This window comes from Poromitra crassiceps (genome assembly GCF_964638095.1).
Source record: "Poromitra crassiceps genome assembly, chromosome: 8".
In the NCBI taxonomy this organism is placed as follows: Eukaryota; Metazoa; Chordata; class Actinopteri; order Beryciformes; family Melamphaidae; genus Poromitra; species Poromitra crassiceps.
This window is the reverse complement of record NC_139629.1, coordinates 17,060,604-17,072,060: the sequence shown is the minus strand read 5'-3', so window position 1 is coordinate 17,072,060 and position 11,457 is coordinate 17,060,604. Positions and strand designations below refer to the sequence as shown.

At 44.0% G+C, this 11,457-nt stretch overlaps 1 protein-coding gene across 1 annotated transcript; it reads left to right on the top strand.

Annotated features, from left to right (window-relative positions):
- The first annotated feature begins 1,644 nt into the window (after positions 1–1,644).
- Positions 1,645–10,305, top strand: cacfd1 (calcium channel flower domain containing 1). The gene is made up of 5 exons (XM_083640915.1): positions 1,645–2,169; positions 4,162–4,234; positions 7,112–7,237; positions 8,357–8,464; positions 8,961–10,305. Exons 1-5 carry the CDS (start codon positions 2,058–2,060, stop codon positions 9,049–9,051), a joined length of 510 nt encoding a protein of 169 aa, XP_083497041.1. The 5' UTR covers positions 1,645–2,057; the 3' UTR covers positions 9,052–10,305.
- The last annotated feature ends 1,152 nt before the right edge of the window (positions 10,306–11,457 follow it).

Genomic DNA, 11,457 nt, shown 5'->3' with positions numbered 1-11,457 from the left:
GGGGGGTGTCTAGGGGCGGGACGACTAAGGGGTCGTACGGGAAGAGCCCACCCCGTTCTAACACGGGATCGATGGGCTCATCCCCCCAACTTAGAACCGAGCTTCGCTGCGTCTGCTGCTCAGGTTGGGCCGGAGAGACCTGGTCAGGTAGCTCCCCTTCGACCGAGTGATCGGACCCAGCGGTAGCGCCTCCCTCGGGAGGTGCATGGCTGAGCATTGGTCCCACCTGGACAAAGAGCAAAGCTCTCTCCCGCAGCTCGCCCAGGGTGAAGCCGTTGCAGGTCTGGCAAAAGTCAGCCTTCAGCAACGCATCTGTAGCATGGTTGTGCCCGAGGCAAAACACACACTCCCTGTGACGGTCGAAACTCGCCAGAGTAGCCTCACAGCTAACACAGCTCCTAGCTGTCCCCCCCTTTCTCATGGTCGCCGCCCGGTCCATGCGCGAGTTCAGCGAAGCTAACTCGCAACAAGCCCCGCCGACTGTAACCAGGAATTAGCGGGAGTACACCACGTAAGCTTTAACCTTTAACAGTAGCTTGCAACGGTGAAGATAGCTGGAGTGCTACAAGCTAGTACAAGCTAGCTGCACTGAGCAACTAGCTATCTATCTGTCTAACGTTACTCCAGCCGGAGTAACGTGCGCGCTCTGACAATATAGCCGCACCTAATAACAAGCACACGGACGCTAACCACACAGGTGCACGCTAGCTATCCGCAAGAACTGGGCTAACTAGCCTATTGTTCTAGTGCTACACAGTAAGCTAATCGCACGTATGCAACCTAGCCTAACAGTTTTGAGCGCTGACCTTAGTCAGCCCTCAATCCGATAACGCTGCCCCATCGGGGAACGTTAAACACAGCTACACAGCGGTAGCAATAAAACAGTTAACTAAAAGGAAGACACTCTTAGCTTTTAGATGACTTGATCCGACGCCGCTGGTGGAGAGAACAGGATCGGGTCCCCGAAGCCTGATTTACCTCGTCCACGCAAACCTCTTCAAGGTGGGCAAATAAGACGGAACGAGCCTAGTATCTACAGCTATGTTAAGAGCGCTAACTCAGAGTTAACCGCGGAGGTTTTGAAAACACGTCCTCTCAGTGGCTGGAAGAAACGTAGAGTGGCGGACCCTGGGGCTGACAGGACGTGACGTAGTCACGTGGGTGAGGTGGGTGGCCACGTCAGCCCCAGGCGGGCACCACGCCACCTACGGGTGGGTGGTCGGTTTTAATGAAAAGTAATTTTGGAGCAAAATGACAGTCTTCCATAGGGCTGCGTACGCAGCGTAATAGGCACTAGTGAGAGCTTGAGTTCGAAACAAAGTAAAACCACTGCCCTATGGGGTTCCAGGGGAATCCCCAGCAAAAAAGGAGAATCATTGTTTTCACTCCATCCAAGTAACACTGACAGAATGTATGATTATGTTGGTCATGGGTTTCATTCACTTTCTAAAACAGGAACAGGAAACAGGAAAAATCGCACTAGCCCCAACCCAGCTGATGAACACACCCCGCGTGCCCCGCGTGTGGTAAACAAACCATGATGACGCACATGGAATCCCTCCCACACACCGCTGACGTCATCAGGGGAGAGCAGAGAGAACAACGGACTGAGCAGCAGCAGCATAGTATACTCCTACTGAAACTGCCAGGGAAAGAAAGTGCTGCTGTCAATAGTGTAGCCTCTACACCTAGCCTAGTCAATGTTAAGGACAGTCTGTGTTTAACTGTAGGGACTGATGCTGCCTGTCGCTGGTCAAATCCACTCCTAGCTGCTGCTAGTGTAGTGGTGGGGCGGTGCTTTGTAGCGTCAGCTAGCCGGGTTTAGCTAGTGACAGACTGGGGGAGTCTTTGTGAGAGAGAAAAGATAGCAGAGAACTCTTGTCAATGTGTATATTGATTTGACAGTATTGACGGGCACTGTTTTGCCAGATACGTAACTTGGACAAGTTAACGCCAACACTCTTAGCGTAGTTGATCGCGTTAGACCCCGGGTTTTGTTGTTTGTGAATCACTGGTTTGGGGTAACGCTAAGCTAACAGCTAACTAAACTACCCACAATGAGCACCGAGGAGGCTGCTGCACCCACCAAAACAACCGTCCCGGAGGATGATGGCATGACATGGTGGTACCGATGGCTCTGCAAAATAGCCGGGGTTTTGGGAGGAATATGTAAGTAACCGTTAACGAGTTGGAAAAGTAATTGTTTGGCAGTGTTCTTGTTTCATCCATCTAGTCTAGTGCACTGATGTCCCTCAATGTTAATGACAACAAGAATGTTGGCAGTTGCGGGAGAATGTGTGATTGTTGTGCTGTGGGCTAAACACAGACAAACACGGATTGAACACGTTGAATCTGACCAAACATCTCCAAAGAAAGACAGACAGCCATGGCACAGCAAACATCTGTGTTGTAGAATGTTTGTGTGCCGCCATGGACTTTACGTTAGCTAGCTCAGCATAGCCAGTCCATTATATCAGATTTCTTATTATTCCTACTGTCACTCTGGATGCAAAGTTGAACACATCAGGACCACAGTATACTTTTGACACCCCAGGAGCTCAGTGGGAGAAGGGTCTGCTTTTTCTGCCAGCGTTGCAGCCCTCCTCCCTCTGTCTGTCTCTTCACCATGACACCAGAGTAACAGTACCTGTATCACATTCACCCACTGGAACACTGCATATTCAATGCACTCTGTATTATTCAGTAGGCTGTGAGTCCAAAGCAGGAGGATACACTAACATGGATCTTCCGCTGCTGGTCACACAAGTGGCCTAGCCCAGCAGTTAGTCCATAATACTGTAGGCACCAGGCACCAGGCAGGCATACTCACCCACCTGCTCTCATTGAAGATCCAGCCAGGATCTTGGATACCATGTTGGTATGGTTCATTTTGACTCACAATTGGTGGTCCAACTGCGCTCCAAATTTCATGACAAATTAGTGTGTGTCAGAGTCACCACAGAGTATATTCAGGGGCAAGTAAATCTAGCAACTCACTTGCCCGATCGTGCAAGTGGTAAAATAATAATAATAATAATAGTAATAATACAATAAAAATGGGGGGTTGATACGATAGGCTGATTAGTGAGCTATCAGCTTCTTGCTGCTCCAAACTATTATTATATCGGCCTTTAAAAATCCACTATCGGTCGACCTCTAAAAGATTAAACATACATTCTATTTTATTAAACATATTTTATTTTTATATTATTTATTTTATTTTGATAACCACTTGTAAATAAAACAAGTTGTATAGGGGCAAGTAAAATTGGACTTTGGGCAAGTAGATGTCTGACCATGAAAAACAAACAAACAAAACAAAAACAGTTGAGCCCTGATACTGTATGTGACATGTACCAGTGCTGGTGTAAGGGTGGTTGCTGTGTGTGCGTGCCAGTGGCAAAAGTGTGTCAGCTTAGCTATGGTATATTGTGTCTGGGTCCTGCAATTCATGGGGGCTTTTGCTTGGCATATTGTATTTACATGTCCCATATTCTCTGTTGGCTCTACAGCAGTCATCAGGCAGCATTGATATGAAAATATGAGTCTGTATTATTTATATTTATACCTCTGAATAGGAGTGCGGGAATAAGATCTCTGCTAGAGATGCAGTCACAAACAATTTTCATTCAGTAAGATCTCGGCCTGGCTGGGTGATATGGTTGAAATCAATATCACAATAATCATAAGGATTCATATATCAATTATGATGATAAGCCTCATGTGTCACGTGTAAAATCACATCAATCAAATGAATGTTCATCTCATGGTAATTAGGTGTGATGTCAAATAAAATTGTCATTTTCAAATAATATCCCTTACAATGTGACTGCTGCGCTGCATGCATACTTGCACTAAGTCAAATTCCTCGTTTATGTAATATTGAATTACCGCCTCCAGCCCTAATAAGATCTGTCCTCTCCTCTGAGATGCGTGATAATAAATATGCAGGCCTCACTGTTTCTCAACAATGCTGTAGATGTCTTTTTTGTTCCTGGTCAAGTCTAATATTCCCTGTGTAACGATGACACAAGCGTCTGTCTCTTTACACTAATAATGACAGACAGTCCTAGACGTTGTGTTTGTTAGACTCTGCTTTTGTGGCGATAGTTACTATACTCTGATGATTGTAACATTTCTTCTCTGATCCAAATCTCACAGCCTGTGCCACCTCAGGAGTGTGGATGTGTGTCACCGTGAACCCCTTAAACATCGCTGCTGGAGTGTGGATGGTGTAAGTACTTTACTGCAATGTAGTACTTTATTGTAGGAAACACAGATTAGCTCACCTACCTGCCAGTCCTAGCTGGAATCGCCCCAGCCAGTCTCCGACGGGATGCGGCTACCCTCGCCCTGGCAAGAAAAGCCCAGAAGCACGACTGGCACATCCTGCACAAAGCCACAACAACACCGGCACCACCATGCAGGCTCAAGTCTCGCCATCCCTACAACAAGGCAGCACAAGAGATGCTACATTCCATCCCTGAGGACTTGTCCAGAGACGCCTGGCTGGCAGCATCCTGGGAACAGATGTGGGAGATGGCTGGGCCCTCCCGCATTCAACAATACATCCAGGACCCAGGAGGCGGTGTAAAAGGAGAAGACATGCCACGCCATCTATGGACCCTACTGAATCGTCTGCGCTCTGGCGTCGGACGCTTCAAGTCATCCCTGAAGAGGACAAGAGGTGGGGCCTATCGGACAGTGCGGCATGCGAGTGTGGCGAGCCTGAACAGACTGCCGAGCACATTATCACCGGCTGCCCCCTATACAGCCCACCCTCAGAAGCTGGCCTTTTCGACTTAGGACCGGAGACGAGGGCGTGGCTGCATGACACTGAGTTGGCCATCTGAGGATACACGAAAGAAAGAAAGAAAGAAGATTAGCTCAAATTCATCAGGAGCCAAATGTTTCTTATTAAATACTGCTGGTACATGTCCAATGATGTACAGTATACAGTGACAAAAATAATAAAACTTGATCTAAGGTCTCAAGTAGAAAGTCATCTATTCCAGTGGGTCTCAAAGGGACCACCAGGGGTCCTTGAGGGGGTTCCAGGGGTCCCCCAGCAAAAACGTAGCCTGGGTAAACCCAGCCTCCACGTGACCTCTATGAGCTATCAGTCACAAAGAAACTTCCGTTACAGGCACAGTCTGTGACGTCACGTTGAAGGCTGGGTTCACCCACGCTCGCAAAAACGTGAATTGTTTATTTTCACTATAATTCCATCCGTGAGTAACACAATGACAGAATATATGACAATTTTGTTCATGGGTTTAATACACTTTCTGTAATAAAACATCTAAAAGCAAAAATCTTATCAGTTGAGGGACATTGGGACAAAATATATCAAATGGGGGTCCGTGGTCTAATTTCTCTCAGTTTAGGGGTCCTTGATGTGAAAAAGTTGGAGAACCACTGATCTATCAATACAACGTTTATTCATTTGAACTCAGAATATACAGTACAGTACAGTAGTTGCACAATTAACCTATTGTCTTTAATAGCCTAATGGTTGTTATTCAGTTTATAACAATGCTTTCATTGTGCAATTATATTCTGGCTTGGATCTAAAATGCTAAATTGCCAAACGCAACCAAATTATCTCAACACGTCAAAGCTGCCACCATGAAGCATCTGGGTATTTTGCATTATATTCTTGTGTTTACCTGCGCACTGACATGCTTGTGTGTGTGTGTGTGTGTGTGTGTGTGTGTGTGTGTGTGTGTCAGCCAGAGATGGAGAATTGGACTTGCAACTTGGACTCGAGTCACACTTAAGTCGCACACACACGGTGACTTGAGACTCGACAAGGACTCGAGATTTTTAGACTTGTGAACACTCTTCATTGATTGATTGATCGATCGATTGATTTGTTTATAACCAGCACATGCTTTGAATTTCTTGGTTTTAGCTAGTTTTAGCTATGCCGTGTTCTAAGCCAGTGGTTCTCAAATGGGAGTCCGTGGCACTTTGCAAGGGGTCCGCGAAAAGTCTTCAGGAAAATAAACATAAAAACGTTTTTTGTTGTTGCAAAAGCTTCATATTTCAACGAAAATATTTGATGCTTCAAATCTAAAATGGTTCATGGATTACATTCTACTCTAACAAACCTGTCAATTTAAAAGTCAATCACGTTACCGTGGAAACAATTAAGCTTAGCCCAAAATCACAAATCAGAATGAGGGGGTCCCGGTATATATTCTATCTTGTAAGGCAGGGATACTCATCTTGCTTTGCCCGGGAGCCACTTTTGCAAAATGACAGGAGACTAAGGGCCAGTCAATAAACAAACATGAATTATAGACATTTTTCTGTAGCGCATTGTAGGTTTTTGGGGTGCCAGCCAGAATTTAGCCTGACAATTTTAAATGTTTAAGATTTTTACACTCTGCCATGAACCCACATGGCATAAATCTGAACCACCAAGCAGAATGTAAAGCAATAATCAGAGTGAGAATGCAAACACAATATCCAGTGTATTGGAGGTATACACAACAAAAAAAATAACCAAAGTTAGAAATTCAGTTTTTTCACTTCTTCAATTCAGTTCAGTTCTCAAATCTGTTCAGAGTAAACCCTCTTCCCAAACAAATCAATGAAGGATCTCTCTCTAAAAGACAATTAACCAAGCAGGTCGACTTTGTGCACACAGGATAATTAGTTAGGAGGTTACGTTAAGTTAGTTACAGTAAGTACATAAGTACCTGGGTGGCAAGCAGGCTGCGATATTTGTCAATTTAGCTGGAGTTAGAAAATGGTCAGGGGGCCACTCTGCACCCTATCGGGGGCCGCATCTGGCCCCTGGGCCGCAAGTTGAGTATCACTGTTGTAAGGGGTCCTTGGCTAAAAAACATTTGGGAACCTCTGTTCTAAGCAGACCAGATGGCATGCAGCGGGTGATAGAACGCTCATCCATGACAGACTTGAGACTTGACTTGGACTTTGTGACCAAAGACTTGAGACTTGACTTGGACTCTAGCTCAAAGACTTGAGACTTGACTTGGACTCTAGCTCAAAAACTTGAGACTTGCAGAAAATGACATGTACATATACCGCACAATACAGGAGCATTCTTGTGATGGCTGTTTTCTTCTCCTCCCGTCTCCAGGTTGAACGCCTGTGTGTTGTTCCTGTGTGAAGTGCCATTCTGCTGCCAGTTCGTAGAGTTTGCGAACGCAGTCGCAGCACGCGCGGACAAATTAAAACCCTGGCAGAAAGCTGTCTTCTACTGTGGGTGAGCCACCAAGAACACATGCACTCTACAAGGCTGTACAAGTCACTGAAGAAGACTATACTTCACTATACACTACAGTGACTCGAGGTGTAACAAGTCACTGAAGACTATAGTTCACTACATTACTGTGACTCAAGGTGTAACAAGTCACTGAAGACTATACTTCACTATACACTACAGTGACTTGAGGTGTAACAAGTCACTGAAGACTATACTTCACTATACACTACAGTGACTCGAGGTGTAACAAGTCACTGAAGACTATACTTCACTATACACTACAGTGACTCGAGGTGTAACAAGTCACTGAAGGCTATACTTCACTATACATTACTGTGACTCAAAGTGTAACAAGTCACTGAAGACTATACTTCACTATACACTACAGTGACTCGAGGTGTAACAAGTCACTGAAGACTATACTTCACTATACATTACTGTGACTCAAGGTGTAACAAGTCACTGAAGACTATACTTCACTATACACTACAGTGACTCGAGGTGTAACAAGTCACTGAAGACTATAGTTCACTACATTACTGTGACTCAAGGTGTAACAAGTCACTGAAGACTATACTTCACTATACACTACAGTGACTCAAAGTGTAACAAGTCACCGAAGACTATACTTCACTATACCTTACAGTGACTCAAAGTGTAACAAGTCACTGAAGACTATACTTAACTATACATTACTGTGACTCAAAGTGTAACAAGTCACTGAAGACTATACTTAACTATACATTACTGTGACTCAAAGTGTAACAAGTCACTGAAGACTATACTTAACTATACATTACTGTGACTCAAAGTGTAACAAGTCACTGAAGAATATACTTAACTATACATTACTGTGACTCAAAGTGTAACAAGTCACTGAAGAGTATACTTCACTATACGTTACAGTGACTCAAAGTGTAACAAGTCACTGAAGACTATACTTCACTATACATTACTGTGACTCAAAATGTAACATTTTGTAATGTTGCTGTGTCAATTTCCGTTATTTGCACAGCTGTTGGAGTGGACAGCATATTGGGCATGTAGTTATTTTATCTACAGCATATTATGTAATATGCCAGATAAACTGACATTATTGTATTTGTCCGGCTCTTTCAGAATGGCACTGTTTCCCGTATTCCTGAGTTTCGGCATTACGACCTTGTTTGGGAACGCCATTGCCTTCGCCACAGGCGTCCTGTACGGCCTCGCCTCTTTAGGCAAAAAGTAAGATTTCTGTTTTAGTATCAACATGTAATGAAGTAGTCATAAATGATCTTAAGAAAACAGACCAGAAAAGAATAGCAAATATTTGACATAATTTCAGTTTTGAATGTAATTACACAATGCAGGCATTTTGTAATTTTCTCATTTCTCTCGATGTCTCACTCATAAAAACACTTACTCTCCTAAAGGTTCACATTAAAATAGGCCCTCAAATTAAAACGCGTTATGTCAAATTATGATCACTTAATACGATTGTTGACTTATGCATGGAGGTTCTAACAACCCTAACGAATCACTTTATTCATGCATTTTAACTCACTTGACAAGTGGAACCGTGTAATCAACTTACAATTAACATTGTGCCTAACCTCTCCTGTCATACCTGCTTCTCCTTTGTTCTTCCCCTCTCCTCTATATTACTTTTTTATTGCCATCTTTCTCTGGCATCGCGTCCTCTCGCTCTCTGTCCCTCCCTCTCTGTCCCTCCCTCTCTCAGGGGAGACGCAGTGACCTATGCCAGACTGCAGCACGAGAAACGGGGGGACGAAGAGAAGATGACAGGAACGATAGACGGGGCTCCAGAGTGAGGCACCTCTACCTCTCCCCCTCCCTCTCTCTTTACCTCTCCCCCTCCCTCTCTCTTTACCTCTCCCCCTCCCTCTCTCTTTTCTTCAGGTCTCTAGAGGGATATTCTTTCCTTTCATCCATCCCCCCTCCTTCCCAGTTCTTTTCTGTCACATAATAATGTTACCGACTTTGTTTATGTACTGAAACTGCTGCATCCCTGTTGTCTTGACTGAGTATTTTCCATATAGGTAGACGTTGGATTCAATCTGTGATTTGGTAGGTGACATGTAAATGGAATCCCTCATTTTGAGTCGATACATTAGAAGTTTTGTTTTATGTTTTTAATTCTGAAGAGTTGTATTTATTATTTGTCTCCCGTTGTTGTTTTTGCTGCTGTCAGTTGTGATGAATCTTTTGTCGACAGCAGAGTGGGACTTGCGTCTTCTCTTTGCCTACGGGCCTTGCAGGGAATCGGAATAGAATAGAAATGAATGTAATTGTGAAGTGTTGTGCACGTTTCACCTTCGGGTCATGCTGCACGGTGACTTTGAGGCTGCGATTCAGAGTTGGCTGACTTCAGTTTTGTACGTAAAGATAGTTTTTCATGTTCAGACTTGAGCTTCCTGGTTCCTCCCATCTGTGGCAGCATATCCAAAGTCTTTATCAGCTGTGCACAGTCCTAACCCCATTGTCATTGGAAAGGTGCTTTTCAAAGCATAATACCTCCTGCCTTTAATTTTAAGAAACCGCTTTAAGCAGTAAATAGCTTTGAATGTAGGTTTCATTAACTCATTGAGTGCCAGCTACTTTTGGAGAACGGACACTCCCAGTGCCAGAGTTTCAGAGTGTTTTCAGTGATTTCTCGAGGCCCACAGAATATTGTGTGATATTACTATGTAAACACCGAACACGCACAAAGAACGAGCTGACTCTATTGTATCATCAGCAAAAAAAAGTTTATTGATACCATTTTCCGTTCTTTAGTTATGAGCCGGAGAAGATAGGTCGTTTTGAGCAAATACAGGCGTTTCAAATTAGAAGCTGAGTTATTCCGCCTTTTGTGAAATTAAGCATTTCAAGCACATTCACTGAGTCTGAAGCTAATATTTTCTGATGTAGTTGTGTGGTGTAGTTGTGTGGTGCCTGCGTGCCCCACCCCCCTCTCCCCCCCCCTCAGCTGCAAACTCCTCCCCACACTAACACACAGCCTAACACGCACCCAGTCTATTTTCGGAGCCTCCGTTTTTGTGCGCCGGCTCCCAGCGCGACACGGAAGAGCCAAACCGGACTGCTGAGAATGCTTTGGCCCTTCGGCGTCCGGTGCTGCTTTTCTGGCGGCTAATCGTGTGGAGAAACTATACAGCAGAGACAGAGGGGCTGAGTTGTGGGCGCGGATTGACTGCTGTTCGCAGCCAACGTCAGCTCCAGACAGAGCAATCTATATGGCTCTGGCTGCAGCATGAGCGGTTTCTTTTTCATCACGGGGCTTTTTCCTGCTGTTTTCCGGACCTTTCTCTAATCTGGAGAGCACTGTCGCCACCTAATGAGTCCGTAAAATAGGTTATACACCTTCAATAGCTACAATATTTGTACAGGAGATGCCTGAGGCTTTGATCCACGTCCCACCGTCAAAAAACGCATTTGACGTCGATCGACGTCCTTGGCACTCTACGTCACTATTTACTTTGACGTCGATCGACGTCCTTGGCACTCAATGAGTTAAAGACAATTTGCTATTGTAAAAAAAAAAGTCAAGTAGGGTACTCACTCAGGCATTGTCGTCAAGATCATCACAAATTAAGCTAGTGTGGCATTTGATGGCAAATGTAGGCCTGTATATTTTTCCTCATTTAATTTTATGTGCTGTGTTGATCTGTTTGTCGATTGAAGTGGATTATTGTATCATCTTTATTGAAAGAAACTGTCTCTGAAATCTTCAATCATACTGTAGACAAATACAACACAGATCAGCAAATAGTCTGATGTTTTTTTAATTATATTTCTTTACCATTACAATTTGAACCTAATCAGCTGCTTTTGGCTATTACGGTACTCATTTCGATAGCCTCAAGCTACTACTGTATAATTATTTGGGATGATAATTATATATTTACAGGAATTGGTTTAATTTGAATCTGGTACGTGTTCAAGTTTTTTTTAACGGGCCTTTGATAGCCCAAGCGTTTAGTATGCTGGGAGTATAAATAATTTATAAATCACAAGATTATCAGTTGAAGCAAAGAATTTCCTTTGAGTTTAATTATTACACAAATCAACCAAACTGACCTCTCACATCTTGTTTTAGACTAGGACCCGTTATTACACAGAATAGTTTTATTTTCTCAGATTTTACTCAGAATACCACAAAGTCCAGAGTAGATTTGACCTCCTTGCAAGAGTGAATATTGAGCATCCTAAAAGATGCT

Excerpts from the sequence above, each read along its gene's own strand:
- cacfd1 (XM_083640915.1), top strand. The coding sequence starts at position 2,058 with ATGAGCACCGAGGAGGCTGCTGCACCCACCAAAACAACCGTCCCGGAG. Across the intron at positions 2,170-4,161 it reads CGGGGTTTTGGGAGGAATAT|CCTGTGCCACCTCAGGAGTG; the intron begins GTAAGTAACCGT and ends CAAATCTCACAG. Across the intron at positions 4,235-7,111 it reads GCTGCTGGAGTGTGGATGGT|GTTGAACGCCTGTGTGTTGT; the intron begins GTAAGTACTTTA and ends TCCCGTCTCCAG.